The 24,975-nt window shown below is 40.7% G+C and overlaps 1 protein-coding gene across 7 annotated transcripts in view; it reads right to left on the minus strand.

Annotated features, from left to right (window-relative positions):
- ABCG2 (ATP binding cassette subfamily G member 2 (Junior blood group)) overlaps positions 1-24,975 on the minus strand; it is a 140,066-nt gene that overhangs the window by 13,099 nt on the left and 101,992 nt on the right. For all 7 annotated transcript variants that reach the window (XM_029234619.1, XM_029234620.1, XM_029234618.1 and 4 more), the window contains 7 exons: positions 23,118-23,232; positions 22,352-22,504; positions 19,273-19,430; positions 7,904-8,055; positions 5,825-5,929; positions 4,442-4,692; positions 99-181 (listed from right to left, as the gene is read on the minus strand). In XM_029234619.1, the coding sequence (XP_029090452.1) occupies positions 99-181; positions 4,442-4,692; positions 5,825-5,929; positions 7,904-8,055; positions 19,273-19,430; positions 22,352-22,504; positions 23,118-23,232 (1,017 nt within the window). The remainder of the gene's footprint in view (positions 1-98; positions 182-4,441; positions 4,693-5,824; positions 5,930-7,903; positions 8,056-19,272; positions 19,431-22,351; positions 22,505-23,117; positions 23,233-24,975) is intronic.

Genomic DNA, 24,975 nt, shown 5'->3' on the forward strand with positions numbered 1-24,975 from the left:
CCCTTTGCTTATCTCATATTCAAATTCGTAATGGATTTTCATAAGCTTGAAAGAAAAGTAACAGCACATTCTCAAAATCAAGGTCCAGACATACTCACCTGTTCTGGATTCCCGCAGGATCATACTTTAGATCGTAGAAAATGGCACCTATAACCAGTCCCAGAACGATTGTTACAATTATCTTTTCAAAAAGAAAAAAAAGAATTTCAATTAAAGGTAAAAACTTAACACATTATTATTAAAATATATCTGGCTACATAATGAAACTCTCCATTGATATAGGTATTTTAAATGGCTTGGCCATAGTAGTCCTTGGGAAAATATAAAAGTGTATGTTATTAGACTACTTTTTAAATTGAAATAAAAATAATTTATCTGTGTGCTAGGGAGACTGACAGGCGACACAGTAGAAAAGCTAAGATTTCTCCCAGTGCTTTACCAGGCCCTGCCAGTTCATGGTCCAGTTCAGGCTACTGGGCCTGGGAATGCCGTAGAGTGTAGCAGAACAATGCAAGCACCTAGCAAAATAGTCTGGGGGGTAAAATAAAGTCCGAGTGGCTAAGAGTTGTGGCCTGAACTCTCAACCTTTGTGCTAGTGAACATGCATGGTGTGATATTTCAAGAGGCTCCAATAAAAACAGGATATCTTTACTCTTAACATGAAAAATAAATAAAAATGAACAAAAATTTTAAAGCACACATGAAAAAAATTCTAACAATGTAATTTTGCAAAATAAGGAAGTAGGGGTCGAGAGAGTCCCCGCCTGCACTGGAAAAGTGCACTGTCACTGTCACCAAAGCATTCAGCCAGCTTTCTCTGAGGGCACCCGAGTGCATCCATTACCCACCCTCCTGTCACTGCTTCTCCAGCAACCTCAGCCCAGAGGGCCTACAGCCAACAGCAGGACTAAGCTGCCAATGCTTTGCCACTCTTACCTACCTTCACCCACTCACTCTTGTTTGATGACTCCTAAGAAGACTGGATAAACATCACTTTGGTTTTTAAGACTGACAAACTGTCTCTTAAGGACACTTCTCTAAGCGAAGGGTTAAGGGTTACATTATAATTTATTTAAGGAAATTCTACTTATTGTACTTTTGAATTAAATTTAATTAAATGAATTTAAAAATATAGTAAATGATAACCTAAAGAATACAAAATATTCCACAATGTACCTTGGAACCTTCGAAGTTTAAAAACAAAACAAAACAAAAAAACACCTCAGTACTACAACAGTGCAGTAGCATCAAGACTTGAAGTAACTTGTCAAGACACTTTTGGCATGAAGCAAACAAAATTGCAAAACAGGATCATGACCTGTGAAGACTAGCTCACGAAGACCAGTCTGGAAAGAATATGATTTGAGATGTCCTTAAAAATTGCCTTGCTAAAAAAGACAGTCAGAAATTTGAAAAAAGAAAATCTATTACCCTGGCATATTTTAATTACCTTCAAAATATACTATACTTTGGGCTTCCCTGGTTGCGCAGTGGTTAAGAATCTGCCTGCCAATGCAACGGACACAGGTTCAAGCCCTGGTCCAGAAAGATCCCACATGCCGTGGAGCAACTAAGCCCGTGCGCCACAACTAGTGAGCCTGCACTCTAGAGCCCATGAGCCACTACCGAAGCCTGTGCACCTAGAGCCCGTGCTCTGCAACAAGAGAAGCCACCGCAATGAGAAGCCCGCGCACCGCAACGAAAAGTAGCCCCCACTCGCCGCAACTAGAGAAAGCCTGCGTGCAGCAGCGAAGACCCCATGCAGCCAAAAATAAATAAATAAAAATAAATAAATTTATAAAAATATATATATATACTATACTTCACGTCAACAGATCAAGCTTCCAAAATAAAGAATAATAATCCCATCAGCATGTGTGCATGCACATGTACACAAAGTCTATACTTTCACCCTGTATAACTATAAGAATAGTCAGACTTTTAAAACTGGACACTCCACAGGCTTTGTTTCTTCTACATTCAAACTTAGTAACTTATGTTAACAGACTGTCAGTTTTATCATTTGGATGTTTCCTAAAGGTTTCAAAATTCTAAAAGTATTTTCAAGGAAACTTTTCAAACATATTGACAAAACGATTAATCTCATAATTTTGTCATGGTTTTACAAGGTGCGTCTATGTTTTTCCTTCTTACATTAAGGAGAAGAAAATAAACAGGAAAACTAAACATTGCTTAATGGAGCAAAGAAATTCTATCCTATGAGTTCTGTGCAGCTGGCTTCTTTTGAAAAGAAATTTCCTAAATGTGTTATTCTATCTTTTTTCAAATGTGTTTGTCAACATTTCTCAAGGTGGATTCTAAGGGATGTTTATGGCTGTCAGTGAAAAAATTAATCCATAGCCAAATGTTAAATGTGCTAATAGAAACAATGAATCTCCAAGAGATATGATAGTATTTTCCAAGTTGATTTGATCAGGAAACCTTTGGCACATTAAATGAACATTAAATCTTCTCATACAGATAATCCATTCATTCCAGTATCTTCCAAAGACAAACTTTGGTTAAATGCATTACCAGAAGCAAAGTTTAACTCGTGTAAATGACTCGTTCAAACCTAAGTGTGGCTGTAAGACTACCCATACCAGATTTATCAACAGGAAGCCATAAAACATTTTAATAGCTCCACATTCAAACACTTAGAGAAATAAAAGACACACTCACAAGATTATAAAAAACCCTAAACCGGAAGTCAGCGAGCTATGGCCCCCAGGCCTCATTCAGTCCACGAGCAAGCATAGTTTTTTACCATTTTATTCATGGTTGAAAGAAAAAAAAGAATATTTCTTGCCACATGAAATTTACATACAATACATATTTCAGTGTCCGTGAATAAAGTTTGATTGGAACACAGCCATGTTCATTATTTTAAATGTATCTATGGCTGCTTTCTTGCTAAAACGGCAGACTTGACTACTTGAGATAAAGACCACGTGAGCTGCAGAGCCAAAAGTATTTACCCTGTGACCCTTTAAAAAAAGGTTTGCCTACTCCTGTCTTAAGCTAACATTCCAGCATTGACACATCTGAAGAAGAGTCCCCCCCACCCCAGGCAGATGCTCAGGGAGATGCGAGGTTCTATCCCTGTTCTGCAAGAGTGCCACTGCTCTGAACATTGCTGGGATTTCTTTTGTGGAACTGAGGTCACTGAGGAGGTAAGTAGGCTGAACGTGCAACTTGGAGGCACTAGGCATGGGGTTTGCATCTGAAGACAGCCTAGCACCAGAAGGTGCAGAAACCTGGTGTACTATTACAAAGAGCCCCACATTCCAATCACCCCTGCCCAGAACTGCCATATGGAGTCATCCCTTGGTAGCGGCAGGGGACTGGCTCCAGGATCCTCGTGGATATCAAAATCCACAGATGATCCAACCCCTTACATAAAATGGAGTCGTACAGTCAGTCCTCCGCACCCATGGGTTCCTCCAACCTCAGCGTGCGTGGAACCCAGGGTACTGAGGGCCGACAGTATGTGACTTGGACAAGGCATTTAAGAAACCACTTTTAGAGGCAAGAGAAATTTATTTTCCAAATAAAAAAATCTAATGCATAAATCAAACTAAGAATCACCTGCCGTATATCATCTCACAGTTGAACGATGAATAACCAGGTTGACCTTACTTAACAGAATTTGTTCCCAAATGACATCAAATCTACTCTAAAAGGATAAAAACGTACCCTTGATTGCAAGTACACAGAACTGTTCATGTTCTGACAGAAATGCCAAATAACAAGTACAGAACTGTCTGGAACAATTAGCAGTATGTCTCAAAGAGGGATATAGGCTCTCAGCGTTAATACTTAGGAGGCAACAGTACTGCGGTATGAAAATGATGGTGCATGTGTGGTAAGAAGTCAGTGATGTTTCACTGGAGACGACAACATGCCATCTTTTAGCACTTGGCAGAAGTTCAGTGATAATAAAATCGGCCAACCCCCAAAAAACTGGCTAAACTGACTTCCTTAGAAAGGATGGACCAATGAACTGGGAATATGAGGATTTTGGATGACAGAGGGCTTAAGAATAACAGAAAAAGGGCTTCCCTGGTGGCGCAGTGGTTGAGAGTCCGCCTGCCGATGCAGGGGACGCGGGTTCGTGCCCCGGTCTGGGAAGATCCCACATGCCGCGGAGCGGCTGGGCCCGTGAGCCATGGCCGCTGAGCCTACGCGTCTGGAGCCTGTGCTCCGCAACAGGAGAGGTCACAACAGTGAGAGGCCCGCGTACCACAAAAAAAAAAAGAAATCTTCTGTAAGTAAAAACTTAATTGGGTTTTACTTGTTTCTATACCCCAAATGGAATGGGGATAAATAAATACATAAAAGTGTGGGTAGAAGGTGAGCATATCCTAAAATAGATTGTATCAGAACCTAATGCCCCCAAATGAGTATTTTACAGCATAATTAGAAGACTCTGTCACGTTACCTGAGCTATAGAAGCCTGGGGATTACCCAGTAAGTTTTTGAATGAACGCCTGGAAATCCATCTAAGCTGATGACAGAAGGAGGTGGCATAGGTGATCTCCTTGTAGACTGAAATCTTCTTCTTTTTCTGACCCCCTGAGAGTTGCTCTAACTCAGCTTTTGTTTCCTTGAAGAAGGAGGAGTTGGCATAAAACTCAGTTAATTTTCCTATAAGTGGAGTATCTGTCTTGGAAGGCTCTTCAGTCTCCTTGGCTTTGGAATAAAAGTGGATAAAGAAGGGAAACATTCTTAACAAAATAACAGCTGATTTAGTCCATTTTTCTGTAACCCCTTTCTTAGAGTCTTCCCTAGTACCTTAATTCTAAAGCTTGAGTATAAAAAGTTATGAGAGCTGTCACTGCTTTACAAAGTAGAAAAACGGAGTAAATTGGCCTACTTCCGTAAACTTACGGATACAGCAAACTCACTGATCTTTTCCTAATTATAACATTTGGACCCTAAATCTTTTAAAATAGACTTCTCACCATATGGAGTTATAATTCCTAATAAAAAACCTGGTCTTCGCTTTTTACAATGTGCAAATGCATAAACTGTCAAGTTTCTTATTTCTAAACACTATACAGTTGGCCCTCTGTATCCACAGATGTTGAACCCAGGGAATAGGGAGGGCCTGCTGTAAGGGACCTGAGCACCCTTGGATTCTGTTATCTGTGGGGAGGGGAGGGGGGGAGTTCTGAAACCAATCCTCCATGGATACCAAGGGGCCACTATGTAAACAATGGGCACTTTTTAAAAAATGGGAACTGCGCTTAGAACTGACACCATCCTATAAATGCTCATTTACAGATTAAATCAAAAAGAGCACTCTCACAGACAACAAAATCTGTGTTGACTGATGCTATGAGATTGAATGTTTGTGTGCCCCAAAACTTCATATGCTGAAACCCAATCCCCAATGTGATGGTATCTGAAGGCAAGGCCTTTGAGGGATGATTAGGTCATGAGGGTGGACCCCTCAGGAGTGGGATTAGTGCCCTTATGAAAGAGGCCCCAGAGGGCTCCCTCCGCACTCCCACCACATGAGGAGGCAATAATATGGTCGCTCATCTATGAACCAGGAAGCAGGTCCTCAACAGACACTGAATCTGCTGGCACCTTGATCTTGGACTTCCAGCCTCCAGAACTGTGAGAAATAAATGTTTATTGTTTAAACCACCCAGTCTATGGTATTTTTGTTACAGCAGCCAAACAAACTGGGACAACCAGTATCAGAGGACAGCATTGATGTAAATTCACACAGCCATGTTTTAGTGAGCTACCACGTTGCTAAGCTTCAGCCAACTCAATTAGGCAATAATCTGTGGCTCTCAACACATCTGCTTACCTTCACCATCTGTGTCCTCTCTGTTTAACACCACAGCACAGGAGTCTCCATTAATGACGTCCAGGAAGAAGTCTGCAGGGTTATTATAGGGCTCACAGTGGTAACCTGCAAGAGAAGGTAACTCAGGTACACAAACGTGACAGTCTTGGGAAATAAAGACTCAGTGGGTGAGGGAGGTGTTGCTGGGAGAGACAGGATCTAACAATTTCTCCCTCTTTTCTTCTCTCTTCTCCCCTCACTAATTTACCGCTTCCTTTTAATCGCACAGTATTTCAACAGTTTTCTGACTCTTCACAAAATAGCACACTCCAAACCAACCTTGGACTCTTAGTAAGTCTTCTGTTAGTGCTTGGTCCTTACCCATTACAATTCAGGAGACCTGAAACAGCTATCAATATGCTCTGGTGCTTATCAGAACTTCTTCAGAAATCTAGATATAAGTCCAAGAAAAAAAAAAAGCTATAGAAGAACTAATGTTCCTTAAAGCCAGCTAAGGCATAGCAGGACTGTGTTTGGGAGAGGCCTGGGGTATGTTCTGCTCTCCAAGTTCACCTGGGGACTGCTAGAATGCCAGTACCCACTTTAGCAATGATTGCTTTTGCCCCTATTAAACTCAGGTCCAAATGGGCCTCTTCTATGCTCCTGTAATTCCAATATAGAGAACAAATCACCAGAACATCATTCTCAAGAGAATGTGGCTGGCACAGCATAGCTGAATGCTTACCTTGACTTCTTGTGGCACTGTAATAGGGAAGAACAAATCTGACTCCATATTGGATCTGGTTCTTTTACTTTAACCTTTGTATTCTATTGCTTCTGCTACAAGTTAAGAATGTTGCCTATAGCCTGAATTATTCAGGATAGCCCATTCTCAAGGGTCTGATCTTTAAAGGTGGAACACTTTTCCATTCATATAGAGATAAAAAGTTGCAGAACAGAGAATAACGTTTGTCTTGTTGGAGGTTTACGGGAACACCATGACCAGACCTACATGGACAGCTGCAAGAACAAAGGATTCCGACACTAAGAAGTTTTCAACAAGCAGCCACACCCCCTTCGTTTTTAGTATAAAAGAAGCCTGAATTCTAACATGGGGAAGATAGTTCTTTGGGACAGTAGTCCACCACCTTCTCGGTCTGCTGGCTTTCTGAATAAAGTCTCTATTCCTTGTCCCAACAACTCATCCCCTGATATACCGGCCTGTCGTGCAGCAAGCAGCATGAGCTCAGACTCAGAAGCAACATAATTATCTGAACTCAGCTTGGCCTGTAGTCTGATCCTTAGGTTCAGCCCCCCTAAACTCCCTAGACCCATGCAAGGCTTCTTAGTTTTAAATGATAGAGATTAAACCAAAACATTTTAAAATGTGGTTAGCAAATATTTAAAACTATATTTGAGTTCATGGAGCATCATCTATAATCATATCCAAGGATCTCTAAAATGAAGCAGATTGAGTAAGTCACAAAAAAATGACATATTTCCATTTAAACAGAACCAGGCAGTCCAGAGCCATCAGAATGTTGGCCCATTGAAGTCAGACTTACGACTAGCCATTATATCGACAGGTAATTCACACACACGCTAAATCCGCAATCTAATGTTACTAGAAAATTAAGTAGCATCTCCACGAACCCCCAATCAAGGTAGATCAACATCCCATGTAAGGGAAAAATATGATAAAGCCTAATCTGTATCATGGTCAAGAAGACAAATAATGTAGGGACATTAGGCCTTTCCAAGAATATTCAACTGACAGATAACTGGCTATGAGACCAATCTATTTATTGAACTGTTAGGGAAAGGTCACCAGAACTGAGAAGGAGAACAGATACAGACCCAGCAGAAATACACACACACTCACACTCACACACACACTCAAACAGGACAGAAAAAGATACCTAAATAACAAGCTGGCACTGCAGAGTGAAGAACCAGCACTAAACTAACTGAAGATGTTTCGGAGTAGTGGAAACCATGGTGTATCTACTCAAAGATGAAACAGCACTCCAGGTGACCCCTTTGTTCTCCTTTAGGATACTATTAATGAAGGATCTTACTTCATAAAGAAGTCAACCATACCAGTGGATGCAAAGTAACCCAAGGCCTCCTGAGCAGGCCCGTGGAACATTAATCTTCCTGAGGCCAACAAGGTAAGGCTATCAAACAACTTGAAGATGGAATAACGAGGCTGATGAATGGAGAAGATGATTGTCCGTCCTTGTTTAGACATCCTGAATTAAAAGTGAGGAGATAACGAGTCATTAAACATCTGAAACTTGCATTTTTTGGCAACATATTTTATTATTCCTGCCTTTAGATCATTTGTTCCTCTTCCAACTTGATTTTCTCTCACTAAATTCTCATCTCATATTATCTGTCTGATAGGTAGAGAACCTAAATTCAGTGCTTTCATGAAACACTACGGTTTCTAAAGTGTGTTCCATGGGTAGTCTAGAATCAGAATATTAATTAAAAATACAGATCCCTGGACAGTCTACTCAGACCTATTGGGTCTATGGAACCCTATTTTTAACTAGCACCCAGGTAATTTGTAAGTACACTCAAGTTTTAAAACTTATTATGCACTAAATATTAAAACAATGGTCATATGCCCCATCCTCATTGATCATTTAAGTCTTCTGGCTCTTTAGGAACTGGTCTTCATTCTTCTGCCCTAATAATACAATTAACATTACTGAGTACTGACTAGATCTTTGCTAAATACTTTATAGATGACCTCATCTAAATGCACACAATATTGTTATGAGGCAGTACCAATAATAATTATTACTGTTCTATAACAGATAAGGCTTAGAGAATTAAGCAATGGCTCAAAGTGTCACTGTTAGAAGGAGCAGGGCTGGGATCTGATCCCTGGTCTAATACCATGGCCAAAGGACAGTAACTCCTATCTTTATACAGGAGTTACTACTTATGGGTAGAAGAAACAAAGGCCAAAGACTATTCAAAATCTGGTATTATTGAAAACACTTTATGAGAAGAATCACATCAATTCAAGCATTTTCTAAGCACTTACTATATGCTAGCCAAGAAAGTTTGTTCTGCCTCAAAGAAGACAGGCCAACAGACCAATCATTTCAATACAAGGTGGAACAGAAGTAGCTGAGGGCGCCCTGTAAGCCAGACAGGAGACTGACCCCGTCTGAAGATGATGTAAGTAGTGTATCAAAGGGGCCGACAGGAGTAAGCCAAGAAGAGAAAGGGCAGTCAGGATGAGGAAGATGGCAAAGCATGCGATAACAAGGTCTACTCCAGAAACTACAAGTAGTTCAGTGTCGTGGCAGAGCTGAGGTGTATGTGTGGAGGCGGGGACTGAAAAAAAAGACTGCATCAAAAAGCAGGCCCATGATAAATCTCGTCACTCAGAGGTGGAACGTTAGTCAGTAGACAGTAAGGAGCCAGTAAAGGACTGGCAGCAGGGAGGTGGACTGGTGTGAGGACTCTGTACTCCATGTGTGGTCTGAGGACCACTGAGGCATCAGTATCAGTATCTCCTATTAGAAGTGGAGAATCTTGGCCTCCACCTCAGAGCTCTAGACTCAGAATCTGCATTTTTTTTTTTTGCGGTACGCAGACCTCTCACTGTTGTGGCCTCTCCCGTTGCGGAGCACAGGCTCCGGACGCACAGGCTCAGCGGCCACGGCTCACGGGCCCAGCCGCTCCACGGCATGTGGGATCTTCCCGGACCGGGGCATGAACCCGTGTCCCCTGCATCGGCAGGCGGACTCTCAACAACTGCGCCACCAGGGAAGCCCCAGAATCTGCATTTTTAACAAAGACCCTAAGCGATTAGTGTACACAGTGGAACTTGAGACAACTAGGTTAGCGCTCTCCAGTGTGAGGAAAGATGCTTGTGTGCTAACTGGTCCAAAACATAATGAAGCATAACACAGTCCAATATTCCATGTCAAGTCATCATTCTCTAATGAACACTGTCAACGTGGTTACAGATAATAAAAATATCATGGATGTATGCTCTGATCCTGAATCCCAGACCTGTTACTTGGCATCTTCACTTATATGTGCAATTGACATTTCAAACTTAAACGTTTTCCCATCTTCCCATTTCTTCTTATTTTAGCATAGAGACTTGCTTATGAGGGCATGGGCATCAGAGGAAGCAAGGAAAAGAGAAGGAGAGGAAGCCATATGAAGGTGGTGTGTCTGGCAGCTTTTAAAAAATGGGGGTGGGGGAGGGTTACTGTCCCAGAGGTGGTGAGCAGAGGGAAGAATGGCCAGACTGATGGGGAGACTGATTAAATTGAACAACTAAGTAAGTTGACCGACGGACTTCCCTGGTGTTGCAGTTGTTAAGAATCCGCCTGCCAATGCAGGGTACACGGGTTCAAGCCCTGGTCCGGGAAGATCCCACACGCCGTGGAGCAACTAAGCCTGTGCGCCACAACTACTGAGCCTGCGCTCCAGAGCCACAACTACTGAGCCCGCATGCCACAACTACTGAAGCCCATGCGCCTAGAGCCCGTGCTCCGCAACAAGAGGGGCCACCGCAATGAGAAGCCGGCGCACTGCGAGGAAGAGTAGCCCCCGCTCGCCGCAACTAGAGAAAGCCCGTGCGCAGCAACGAAGATCCAACGCAGCCAGAAATAAATAAATAAATTTATTTTTTAAAAAAATTAGTTGGCTGAGCAAGAAAGTAAACATATTGAGATAATGGGAGCCAAGTTTCTCATTGTCTGAAAAGTCATTTAAAAACATGGAAAGGGCAAAGACTAAAAAGAACACTCAAGTGTTAGATCAGAATTGGAAATATTATAAACTCACGGGGTTTTTTTAACATGTACATACTAATAGAGCAACAGGTACAAATATGTTTATATGTATCATTTCTATTCAAACTATATACACACACAACATATTTATAGTAAATACATATTTCCAAATAAAATACAGATATGTATTTCTATGTTATATATATACAGATACACATACACGTGTATTTCCTAGGTCTGTCTGCTAAGTGGGTCTAGAAGCACTGACACTCCTGTAGCAGTGAACACACTAAATCAGATCTTGGTTTCTAAATCATAACTACACCAGAAGGAACCAGGGCTCCTTGGAGAAACATCTGACACAGGAAAAGTTCAAGATGAGCCTGGAACATCTTGCTGACCATGAAGTAAAGAACTGCTTGGAGAATGATAGGGACACGTCAAAAGGGCACAAAGGCCAGACTGAAGAGGCTTCCACTGGCCAAAGTCAGGGTGAATTTGGCCATAAAAATAAATAAGAATAACAGATTATAACCCATTGAACAAAAGAAGAAAATGAGTAAACATAAATGAACAGAAAAAGAAGAAAACTCCTTTACAGGAGGATGCCAACTAACATATGTAGAACGAATGATGTAAAAAGGAAATCACCACTTGGCAACCCTCACACTAGTAGCTGACGGGCAGGAGCTGTGACTATAGCTGGGTGGACATTTGATGAGGAACAGGATATTGGCCTAATACCTGATTATCTCCGCTGAAAAAATACTAATCAATTACAAATGGAAAAATAGTTATTTCACAGCAGATAGACCCAGCAGATACCAACAAGACCAGCTGATAAAGGTTAACATCACCCATGATGGGAGAAATCAAAATCATGCATCCCCGATGTTATGCACTGAGAACACAGCATCATTTCTTTTATTGATTTATTTATTCATTCATTCATTCATTTACATCTTTATTAGAGTATAATTGCTATACAATGTTGTGTTAGTTTCTGCTGTATAACAAAGTGAATCAGCTATATGTATACATATGTTCCCATATCTCTTCCCTCTTGCGTCTCCCTCCCTCCCACCCTCCCTATCCCACCCCTCTAGGTGGTCACAAAGCACCGAGCTGATCTCCCTGTGCTATGTTGCTGCTTCCCACCAGCTATCTATTTTACATTTGGTAGTGTATATATGTCAATACTACTCTCTCACTTCGCACCAGCTTACTTCCCCCTCCCCGTGTCCTCAAGCCCATTCTCTATGTCTGTGTCTTTATTCCTGTCCTGCCCCTAGGTTCATCAGAACCTTTCTTTTTTCTTTTAGATTCCATACATATGTGATAGCATATGGTATTTGTTTTACTCTTTCTGACTTACTTCACTCTGTATGACAGACTCTAGGTCCATCCACCTCAGTACAAATAACTCAATTTCGTTTCTTTTTATGACTGAGTAATATTCCATTGTATATATGTGCCACATCTTCTTTATCCATTCAGCTGTCGATAGACACTTAGGTTGCTTCCATGTCCTGGCCATTGTAAATGGTGCTGCAATGAACATTGTGGTACATGACTCTTTTTGAATTATGGTTTTCTCAGGGTATATGCCCAGTAGTGGGATTGCTGGGTCATATGGTAGTTCTATTTGTAGTTTTTTAAGGAACCTCCATATTGTTCTCCATAGTGGCTCTATCAATTTACATTCCCACCAACAGTGGTTTGTTGGCAATCTGTATATTTTCTTTGGAGAAATGTCTATTTAGATCTTCTGCCCATTTTTGGATTGAGTTCTTTTGTTTTTTTTGATATTGAGCTGCATAAGCTGCTTGTAAATTTTGGAGATTAATCCTTTGTCAGTTTCTTCATTGGCAAATATTTTCTCCCATTCTGAGGGTGGTCTTTTGATCTTGCTTATGTTTCCTTTGCTGTGAAAAGCTTTTAAGTTTCATTAGGTCCCATTTGTTTATTTTTGCTTTTATTTCCATTTCTCTATGAGGTGGGTCCAAAAGGATCTTGCTGTGATTTATGTCATAGAGTGTTCTACCTATGTTTTCCTCTAAGAATTTGATAGTGTCTGGCCTTATATTTAGGTCTTTAATCCATTTTGAGTTTATTTTTGTGTAAGGTGTTAGGGAGTGTTCTAATTTCATTCTTTTACATATAGCTGTCCAGTTTTCCCAGCACCACTTATTGAAGAGGCTGTCTTTTCTCCATTGTATATTCTTGCCTCCTTTATCAAAGATAAGGTGACCATATGTGCGTGGGTTTAGCTCTGGGCATTCTCTCCTGTTCCATTGATCTATATTTCTGTTTTTGTGCCAGTACCATACTGTCTTGATTACTGTAGCTTTGCAGTACAGTCTGAAGTCAGGGAGTCTGATTCCTCCAGCTCCATTTTTCTTTCCCAAGACTGTTTTGGCTATTCGGGGTCTTTTGTGTTTCCAAACAAATTGTGAAATTTTTTGTTCTGGTTCTGTGAAAAATGCCACTGGTAGTTTCATAGGGATTGCACTGAATCTGTAGATTGCTTTGGGTAGTAGAGTCATTTTCACAGTGTTGGTTCTTCCAATCAAAAAACATGGTATATCTCTCCATCTGTTTGTATCATCTTTAATTTCTTTCATCAGTGTCTTTTGGTTTCCTGAATACAGGTCTTTTGTCTCCTTAGGTAAGTTTATTCCTCGGTATTTTATTCTTTTTGTTGCGATGGTAAATGGGAGTGTTTCCTTAATTTCTCTTTCAGACTTTCATCGTTAGTGTATAGAAATGCAAGAGATTTCTGTGTATCCTACTATCCAGATTTTTGTATTCTGCTAGTTTACCAAATTCATTGACTAGCTCTAGTAGTTTTCTGGTAGCATCTTTAGGATTCTCTATGTATAGTATCAGGTCATCTGCAAACAGTAACAGTTTTACTTCTTTTCTGACTTGTATTTCTTTTATTTCTTTTTCTTCTCTGATTGCTGTGGCTAAAACTTCCATAACTATGTTGAATAACAGTGGTGAGAATGGGCATCCTTCACTTGTTCCTGATTTTAGAGGAAATGTTTTCAGTTTTTCACCATTGAGAATGATGTTGGCTGTGGGTTTGTCACATATGGCCTTTATTATGTTGCACTAAGTTCCCCCTACACCTACTTTCTGGAGAGTTTTTATCATAAGCGGGTGTCAAATTTTATCGAAAGCTTTTTCTGCATCTATTGAGATTATCATATGGTTTTTCTCCTTCAGTTTGTTAATATGGAGTATCACATTAACTGACTTGTGTATACTGAAGAATCCTTGCATTCCTGCGATAAACCCCACTTGATCGTGGTGTATGACCCTTTTAATGTGCTGTTGGATTCTGTTTGCTAGTATTTTGTTGAGGATTTCTGCATCTATGTTCATCAGTGATATTGGCCTGTAGTTTTCTTTTTTTTTTTTTTGACATCTTTGTCTGGTTTTGCTATTAGGGTGATGGTGGCCTCGTAGAATGAGTTTGGGAGTGTTCCTCCCTCTGCTATATTTTGGAAGAGTTTGCAAAGATAGGTGTTAGCTCTTCTCTAAATGTTTGATAGAATTTGCCTGTGAAGCCATCTGGCCCTGGGCTTTTGTTTCTTGGAAGACTTTTAATCACAGTTTCAATGTCAGTGCTTGTGATTGGTCTGTTTATATTTTCTGTTTCTTCCTGGTTCAGCCTCTGAAGGTTGTGCTTTTCTAAGAATTTGTCCATTTCTTCCAGGTTGTCCATTTTATTGGCATATAGTTGCCTGTAGTAATCCCTCATGATTCTTTGTATTTCTGCAGGGTCAGTTGTTATTTCTCATTTCTAATTCTGTTGATTTGAGTCTTCTCCCTTTTTTTCTTGATGAGTCTGGCTAATGGTTTATCAATTTTGTTTATCTTCTCAGAGAACCAGCTTTTAGTTTTACTGATCTTTGCTATTGTTTCCTTCATTTCTTTTTCACTTATTTCTGATCTGATCTTTATGATTTCTTTCCTTCTGCTGACTTTGGGGTTTGTTTGCTCTTTCTCTAATTGCTTTAGATGTAAGGTTAAGTTGTTCATTTGAGATTTTTCTTGTTTCTTGAGGTGGGATTGTATTGCTATAAACTTCCCTCTTAGAACTGCTTTTGTTGCATCTCATAGGTTTTGGGTCATCGTGTTTTCATTGACATTTGTTTCTAGGTTCTTTCTGATTTCCTCTTTGATTTCTTCAGTGATCTCTTGGTTATTTAGTAGCATACTGTTTAGCCTCCATGTGTTTGTATTTTTTACAGTTTTTTTCCTCTAACTGATATCTAGTCTCATAGCGTTGTGGTCAGAAAAGATACTTGATACGATTTCAATTTTCTTAAATTTACCAAGGCTTGATTTGTGACCCAAGATATGATCTATCCTGGAGAATGTTCCATGAGCACTTGAGAAGTGTATTCTGCTGTTTTTGGATGGAATGTCCTACAAATATCAATTAAGTCCATCTTGCTTAATGTGTCATTTAAAGCTTGTGTTTATTTCTTTTCATTTTGGATGATCTGTCCATTGGTGAAAGTGGGGTGTTAAAGTCCCCTACTAGGATTGTGTTACTGTCGATTTCCCCGTTTATGGCTGTTAGCATATGCCTTAGGTATTGAGGTGTTCCTATGTTGGGTGCATAAATGTTTACAATTGTCATATCTTCATCTTGGATTGATCCCTTGATCATTATGTAGTGTCCTTCTTTGTCTCTTGTAATAGTCTTTAAAGTCTCTTTTGTCTGATATGAGAATTGCTACTCCAGCTTTCTTTTAATTTCCATTTGCATGGAATATCTTTTTCCATCCCTTCACTTTCAGTCTGTATGTGTCCCTAGGTCTGAAGTGGGTCTCTTGTAGACAGCCTATATACGGGTCTTGTTTTTGTATCCATTCAGCCAGTCTATGTCTTTTGGTTGGAGCATTTAATCCATTTACATTTAAGGTAATTGTCGACATATATGTTCCTATTACCATTTTCTTAATTGTTTTGGTGATGTTTTTGTAGGTCTTTTCCTTCTCTTGTGTTTCCTGCCTAGAGAAGTTCCTTTAGCATTTGTTGTAAAGCTGGTTTGGTGGTGCTAAATTCTCTTAACTTTTGCTTGTCTGTAAAGGTTTTAATTTCTCTGTCGAATCTGAATGAGATCCTTGCTGGGTAAAGTAATCTTGGTTGTAGGTTTTTCCCTTTCATCATTTTAAATATGTCCTGCCACATCCTTCTGGCGTTCAGAGTTTAAGCTTATGGGGATTCCCTTGTATGTTATCTGTTGCTTTTCCCTTGCTGCTTTCAATATTTTTTCTTGTATTTAATTTTGGATAGTTTGATTAATATGTGTCTTGGCGTGTTTCTCCTTGGATTTATCCTGTATGGGACTCTCTGTGCTTCCTGGACTTAATTGACTATTTCCTTTCCCGTATTAGGGAAGTTTTCAACTATAATCTTTTCAAATATTTTCTCAGTCCCTTTCGTTTTCTCTTCTTCTGGGGCCCCGATAATTCGAACGTTGGTGTGTTTAATGTTGTCCCAGAGGTCTTGTGAGACTGTCCTCAATTCTTTTCATTCTTTTTTCTTTATTCTGCTCTGGGGTAGTTATTTCCACTATTTTATCTTCCAGGTCACTTATCCGTTCTTCTGCCTCAGTTATTCTGCTATTGATTCCTTCTAGAGAATTTTTAATTTCATTTATTGTGCTGTTCATCATTGTTTGTTTGCTCTTTAGTTCTTCTACATCCTTATTAAACATTTCTTGCATTTTGTCTATTCTATTTCCAAGATTTTGCATCATCTTTACTATCATTATTCTGCATTCTTTTTCAGGTAGACTGCCTATTTCCACTTCATTTGTTTCATCTGGTGGGTTTTTACCTTGCTCCTTCATCTGCTGTGTGTTTCTCTGTCTTCTCATTTTGCTTAACTTACTGTGTTTGGGGTCTCCTTTTCACAGGCTGCAGGTTAGTTCCCATTGTTTTTGGTGTCTGACCCCAGTGGCTACGTTTGGGTCAGTGGGTTGTGTAGGCTTCCTGGTGGAGGGGACTGGGTTGTGTAGGCTTCCCAGTGGAGGGGACTGGTGCCTGTGCCCTGGTGGGTGGGGCTGGAACTTGTCTTTTTGGTGGGCAGGGCTGTGTCCAATGGTGTGTTTTGGGGTGTCTGTGAACTTAGTATGATTTTAGGCAGCCTCTCTGCTAATGGATGGGGTTGTATTCCTGTCTTGCTAGTTGTTTGGCATAGGGTGTCCAGCAGTGTAGCTTGCTGGCCATTGGGTGGAGCTGGGTCTTAGCATTGAGAGCTCTCTGGGAGAGCTCTTGCCGATTGATATTACATGGAACCAGGAGGTCTCTGGTGGTCGAATGTCCTGAACTCAGCTCTCCCACCTCAGAGGCTCAGGCCTGACACCAGGCCTGAGCACCAAGACCCTCTCAGCCACATGGATCAGAAGAAAAGGGAGAAAAAAAGAAAGAAAATATAGCATCATGTCTGTTGTATCTCTGCCAAGAATTCATAGCCTGAGTCTGGTCACGAGGAAACACTGGATGGACCCTATGAAATGTACTCTTGAATATGTGTGAGGACATAAGAGGCCAAGAGTAAAGAACTGTTCAGGATTAGAAAAGATTTTTAAAACAGGAGGGTTTCTGGAGAGAATCCTGAGCCAGAAATGAAAAAGAGACACTTCTGGCGCAGCTGGTGAAGTCTGACTGGAGTCCATGGACTGGATGGTGGCAATGGCATCAGAGCTGACTCCGTGGCTGGAAGGTGTGCAAGGCAGTAATGTAGGAGCAGTGTCCTTGTTTTTTGGACTTGCAGGCCAGAGTATCTAGGGGTGATGGTACATGATTTCAGAAAAAGGTCTATGGTTGTGGGGGGTGGTGGTGGTGGTGAGGGGATGGAGGGAGAGCAAATGCAGTTAAAAGGTAACAACAGTTGGGGAATCTAGGTAAGGGGAGATGGGATTTCTTTGTGCTACTGTTGTAACTGTTTCGTAACACTGAAACTTTTTAAAAATTAATTTTAAAAAAAGGTGTCCAAAAGTTTTGAAATTTCTCTTATAACCATGATTCTCCTACCATCTTCTTTCTTCGTAAAAGACATTCTTGGGACTTCCCTGGTGGCGCTGTGGTTAAGAATCCACCTGCCAACACAGGGGACACGGGTTTGAGCCCTGGTCTGGGACGATCCCATACGCCACAGAGCAACTAAGCCCATGCACCACAACTACTGAGCCTGTGCCCTAGAGTCCATGAGCCACAACTACTGAGCCTGCACGCCATAATGACTTAAGCCCTCACACCTAGAGCCCACTTCTCCACAATGAGAAGCCTGTTCACCGCAACGAAGTGTAGCCCCCGCTCACCGCAACTACAGAAAGCCTTCAAGCAACAATGAAGACCCAAAGCAGCCAAAAATTTTTTTAAAATTTTAATTAAAAAAAGTTTTTTAATTTAAAAAATTTAAAATAAATTTTAATTTAAAACTTTAAAAAAATTTTTTAATTAAAAAAAAGAAGGAATTGATATTCTTTACTCCATTCTTCCATTTTTCAAGGCCCCAAATCTTAGAAGTCATTCTCTCAATAATCACACCCTACATCCAATTCTAAGCTAATCCTGTTGATTCTGTTTTCAAAACAGAGAGAAACCCCCGACTTCTTCCAACCTTAACACTACCATCCTAGTCAAAGTCAGCATATCTCAAATGAGCTAATACAAACAGCCTCCTGACCGGACTGCTGCCACTCACCCTTGCCCAATTATACAGCCTTTTCTCCAGACAGTTACCAGTCCTCTGTTCTAAAACTCTCTGAAAGCTTCCCATGTCCCCTAGAGACATTAAAAGCCACAGCTCTTATAGCAGCCTACAGTCTATATAATCTGCCACCCACTCAATTCCATCTCATGTCCCATTCTAGCTGTTATGGACTGAACTGTGTGTCCCCAAAATTCATGTTGAAGTCCTAACCCCCAGCACTTCAGAATATAACTGTATTTGGAGATAGGGTCTTTAAAGAGGTAATTTTGGTTAAATAAGGTCATGTGGGTGCCACAATCCAATAAGGACCAGTGTCCTTATAGGAAGAGGAGATTGGGACACAGACACACCACGGGAAGATACAGTAAGGACACAGAGAGAAGACAGCTACCTACAAGCCAAGGAGAGAGGCCTCAGAAGAAACAATCCTGCCGACTCCCTGATCTTAGACATATAGCCTCCAAAAATTTGAAAAACTAAACTTCTGTTTTAAGCTAACCACCCAGTCTGCAGTACTAGGTTATGGCAGCTTGAGCAAAGTAATCAATAAGAGTCCCCACCCCTCCTGAGGTCACTGGGTTCCGAACACTTCAGCAGGCATACTCTGCCCCAGGGCCACAGCTGTTCCCTTCCACTAGAACTCTGCTCCCATATATCCAGGTCTCGCTCCCTTGCTCCAGCTCAAGCATCACCTCGTTGAGTCTTCCCTGACCATCCCATATGTGATACAGCACCTCTATCCCACCATAGCCATCTTTTGCTACTCTCTTAGCCTGCTTCATTTTTCATACAACACTTACATTTGTTAATTGACTGTTTCCCTCCAACAAAGAAGGAAGAAATTTTTGTCTGTGGTGCTTACTGCTGAGGCCCTTGCACCAAGAATAATACCTGGTACATAGTAGGTCACCATATATTGGATGAATGAAAGAATAATGTTCCCCTAGCGTTTACCTCTTCAGAAGCAAAAGGACAGCATTTGCTGTGCTTGAATCTAAGCCAGTTGTGGGCTCATCCAGGAACAAGATGGATGGATCAGTAATAAGCTCCATTGCAATACTAGTCCTTTTTCTTTCTCCTCCAGACACACCACGGATAAACTGAGTTCCAACCTAAAACACAAATATTATTGTTATTAACAATAAAAACCACAGCCATTATCGTTTGTTGAGCTCCCAACACGTATGTGCCAACCCTATAAGAGGCACTTTATCTCATTATCCTCATTTATTCTGAACAGCAAATAAATGACTATGTGGGCAAGGAGGTAGGTTTCTCTTTAATTTGAAGAGTAAACTGAGGCTCAGGTCAGAGCTGGTAAGTGGCTAAGCCTGATATGAAACCCATGCTTTTAACAGTTCTATATGTTTCTCATCAAGCCATATATTTCATTTTAAGACAGTTAAGCCAGAACACTAAAAGATATGGCCCTGACGGAGTGAAGCCACAGACCAAAACGGGAGCCGAAGATAGGAGTAGAAAAGCTGCTGAAAGCATCTATTATTTGTTAGTCTTTCTTACAGCCTCCTGACGCCCCCTTCCCTGCCCCCGCCCCACCCAAAGTCCTCAGTGCAGCTGGGCAGCTAGGAAAGTTCACTTTCTATCACACCACATTAGCACCTCTTAAATGACCAGGAGGTTTACCAAATTGAGCCCTCCTGTACCCTAACTTGCTGCAGAATTCCCGGCTCATTCTTTCAGACAAATTCAGAAGGTAGACTATTCTACAGGGTAACTGGCTGGGTCTTTCAACTAGTCAGTGTCACTGTGTGGTAGGGGACCAGAAAGGTTTTGGGGGAGAAAGGAGATAGGAAATAATCCTTATATTAAGAGTCTTCAAAGAGATAATAAGTAAGTGCTGTTCATGCCCTTAACTGGATCCTCTAACAATTGAGCTGTGCCAGACATTCTGGAGACAACATGGGGAAATGTGGATGAATATGGCTCCACATAGCTGATATTAACACACTGTTAATTCTGTTAGTTGATAACGGTATTGTGGTAATGTAGGTAAGTATCTTTTTTTTTAAGACGCATAATCAGTATTCAAGAGTGAAATGTCATGAAATTTACAACTTTCTTTAAAATACTTCAGAGAAAAGAAGCTGAAGTAATTATGGGAAAAGATTAACAACTGGGAAATCTAGATAAATGTTATTAGTAATCGTGCCATTATATTAAGTATACTACAATCATATCATCACTATGTAACAGAGAAAAACAAACCTGACTCCATATTGAATCTATTCCTTTAGCTCTAACCTTTGTGCTCTGCTGCCCCTGCTTAGTCATGCTGGCTCTGCACCTTTTATGAAAGAATGTTGTCTAAAGCCTGAAATATACAGGATAGCCCATTGTCAAGGCTCTGACCTTTCAAGGTGTACCACTTTTCCATTTACATAGAGATAAAAAGTTACAGGGCAGAGAATAACATTTGTCTTGTTGGACCTTTATGGGAACATTGTGACCAGATCCACATGGACAGCTGCAAGAACAAAGGATTCCAACAGGAAGAAGTCTGCAACAGCAACCAACCAACCAACTCCCTCCCCTTTTAGTATAAAAGAAGCCTGAATTCTAACTTAGGTAAGATGGTTCTTTGGGACACGAGTCCACCATCCTCTTGGTCTGCTGGCTTTCCAAATAAAGTCGCTATTCCTTGTCCCAACAACTCATCTCTCAATTTACTGACCTGTCACGCAGCAAGCTGTTCGAGCTTGGACTCCGTAACAACTGAGTAATCAGACTATGCTCTCTACATTTGTTATGCTTAAAATTTCATAGAAAGTAAAAAAATTTAAATGAAGTACTTCAATGAATTAGATAAATACATTCTAAGTCAACAACTCCCTTCAGCTTATTTTTCTCTGGAAATCCATGCAAGGAACTTAGGGCAATAACTGTCTGTTGGTAGAGAACTTTTACCTAAGGGTAAAGAATGGTAAATACCTTATTGGGAAGAAAATCAAGTAATAAGCAGAGCTAACACAAAGGAAAACCCAGTCGCTTACAGGAAGAATTTAGTGGAAACTGGTGGCATCTCAGAGTTATTTTTCCAAACAAACTACAGCAAAATATACTTTACGTTAAATAATGTCAGAAAGTATCATATGAAACAGCAGCCAGCAGGATACCCCCATTCTTTGTTACGTCTACGTAAAGGATATCATGGGGGGACTAAACTAGAGCCATCACAACCTAAAAAGCTCATCTTCACGGAAAGCTTCAGGTGTTTTCCCAGCAAAGCTTTCATACCTAGTCACCGACTGTAAAGTTCACTCGTTCATTTCGTTTCTTCTTCCCGATCCTGTATAACCCACAAAGGGAGTTACTTTCCTCTCTTGCCCACGACTTTTATCTCAAAAATCTAAAAGAGCCCAGCACTTAACAGTCTGTAAGTAAATACTGGCAGAAGAAAGGGGGAGGGGCAGTGAGGGAGGGAGGGAGGAAGGGAAGCCAAAAGTGCCAAAAGAAAAGCTCTAGAAAAACAACTTGGATGCCACACAAATTAGAAATAAACCCTAATTTGACTGGATATAACTTTGGAAGCCAAACTGCAGCAAAGTGAAACATACAGATCAGGAACCCTTGGATTTTCATCATGTACCAATTCCAGAAATACACCTCTCAAAGGCAATGGAACAAAGTCCCCTGGAGGAACAGAAGAAGGACAGCTAAAAGGGGAAAAGAAAATAGGAAGGAGGAAAGTTAGCGTGAAGACACGGAATGAGACGTGACAAACAATCAGGGTGGGAGAAGACCAAGGGCTGTAATCACACAGAAAGGGCCACGTGTTCTTTGCAAGGAACACTTCCACATACTGGACCACACTGCCACACTTCATTTCCAGGATTCAATCATTTTTAGGTTTTTTAACCTGGTTAACTTCCATCTTCATATTAAGTAAGTAGTCACTTTTCTCATGGTTACAGAAAGCAGCCACTCTTTACATATTATAGAAAACTTCTGAACAAGTTATACTATCCACACAGGTGAGTCCGATTCGCTGGCTATGACACATTTTCCACATTACCTTGGAATCCGCCACTTTATCCAGACCTAACTCTTGAATGACCATGTTAATCCGTTCATTTTTTTCATGATTTGTCATAGTTGTTGGAAGCCGAAGAGCTGCCGAGAACTGTAAATTTTCTCTCACTGTCAGAGTTCCCATCACGACATCATCCTTAAAGCAAAATGGCGTTTTAACAAGACATAGCAGGTCTTTTCTAATACCCTCACTCTTTGGTATATGTAACTTACCCACAAAAATAACATACCCAAGGAAAGTTCTAGCTAATAATGAATTATACAAATTATAATGAATTATACTTGCAATTATACAAATTACAACTAACTCCATATAACAGCTGCAAAGCCTGATGAAATAATTTTCATTCCCTACCTGTACGCCCAAAGAGAACACAGGTAATTGTGATTATTACTAGCAAACATTTCTACACTGCTTGATACAAGGATTTGCCAAAATATTGTTCTAACCTAGGTGAAGGAGAGAGGTGAAGGTGAGGGAAAAAAGTAGAACAGTAATGTTTTTTAGAAATGATAGGATAACAAGAATTGATATCATTGTCCTTACAAGGATCATATTCCAGATTCTCCCTGACTTTTCATTTAATACTATCCTGAATTTTATGGGAGATCATGAAAAGCTGGTGTGAAGAGAAGTTGTTTCTACGAGTATGTCCCGTAGTCAATTGGAAGCACACTCAACTATTAGCCAAGGCACTTGCCAATACAGAAACAGAAGAAATCTAAAATACAAATCCACAAATACTTACTTGTACCACGTAACCTGAGTTACATTTAAAATTGGCAGGTCGAGGTGCTCCGTTGATCAAAACATCTCCAGATAATCCATGTGGATCTTTCCTTGCAGCTAAGACATCTAACAACCTATAAAAAGACATTTGTTATTGTTATTTATTCCCTCCAACTCAAGGCTTTACCTCTCAGCTAATCTGAATCCAAATTCTGCTCAAGTTCGAAAATTAACTGACCAAGAAGTTATATGGTTCAACTAAACATATAGATATATTTTGAATCTCACCTTCCTTTTTTTTAACTATATGCTACAATAAAGCCCAAAACCATGAAAGCAAAGCACTGCTGGCTGATCCAGCACAGACTACCCAAACTGCCCTCCAGGCTGTCTGACCTCGGGTGTTCCAAGGCAGGTAATGTGCTCCTTTGTCTAAGACACAAGCCTTCACTTATGCCTTTGGCTCCATGTCCCGACTTTCAATTTTATCCCCTTCCTTTTCCTCTCCATAGCTCAACTCATAGCTGACAGCTATATGCCAATCACCTTATCATGTCCTCTTAGTAAAGCTGACCTAGTAAGACCTTCCTGGCCCTTAGGACAGAACCCCAAACTAGCACAACTGCACATTATCCACAGCAACTGGAACCAGACAAGACATGCAGAAAATGTTCAAGAAATACCTGCTCACATAAGAGTGATCTTTAAAAGCACACTAAAACTGGAGGTGGGGGGCTTCCCTGGTGGCGCAGTGGTTAAGAATCCACCTGCCAATGCAGGGGACAAGGGTTCGAGCCCTGGTCCGGGAAGATTCCACATGCCGTGGAGCAACTAAGCCTGTGCGCCACAGCTACTGAGCCTGTGCTCTAGAGCCCGTGAGCCACAACTACTGAGCCCGCAAGCCACAACTACTGAAGCCCGCGCACCTAGAGCCCGTGCTCTGCAACAAAAGAAGCTACCGCAATGAGAAGCCCGCACACCGCCATGAAGAGTAGCCCCTGCTCGACGCAACTAGAGAAAGCCCGAGCACAGCAACAAAGACCCAACGTAGCCAAAAATAAATAAATAAAATTTAAAAAAAAAAGAATAGGTGAAGGAGATTTAAGAGGTACAAACCTCCAGTTATAAAATAAATAAGCCATGGGGATGTAACATACAGCATAAGGAACAGGGCCAATAATATTGTAATAACTTTATATGGAGACAGATGGCTAGACTTATCATGGTGATCATTCATAAGGAATGCAAACGTCAAATGTCAAAAAGGATTAATCTCCAAAATTTACAAGCAGCTCATGCAGCTCAGTAACAAAAAAACAAACAACCCAATCCAAAAATGGGCAGACCTAAACAGACATTTCTCCGAAGGAGATATACAGATTGCCAACAAACACATGAAAGAATGCTCAACATCATTAATCATTAGAGAAATGCAAATCAAAACTACAATGAGGTATCATCTCACACCAGTCAGAATGGCCATCATCAAAAAATCTAGAAACAATAAATGCTGGAGAGGGTGTGGAGAAAAGGGAACACTCCTGCACTGCTGGTGGGAATGTAAATTGGTACAGCCACTATGGAGAACACTATGGAGGTTCCTTAAGAAACTACAAATAGAACAAACATATGACCCAGCATGCCCTGAGAAAACCATAATTCAAAAAGAGTCATGTACCAAAATGTTCATTGCAGCTCTATTTACAAGAGCCAGGAGATGGAAACAACCTAAGTGTCCATCATCGGATGAATGGATAAAGAAGATGTGGCACATATATACAATGGAATATTACTCAGTCATAAAAAGAAACGAAATTGAGTTATTTGTACTGAGGTGGATGGACCTAGAGTCTGTCATACAGAGTGAAGTAAGTCAG

The sequence above is a fragment of the Monodon monoceros genome, unplaced genomic scaffold, assembly GCF_005190385.1.
Source record: "Monodon monoceros isolate NGI ecotype Baffin Bay Population unplaced genomic scaffold, NGI_Narwhal_1 Super_Scaffold_20, whole genome shotgun sequence".
Classification (NCBI taxonomy): Eukaryota; Metazoa; Chordata; class Mammalia; order Artiodactyla; family Monodontidae; genus Monodon; species Monodon monoceros.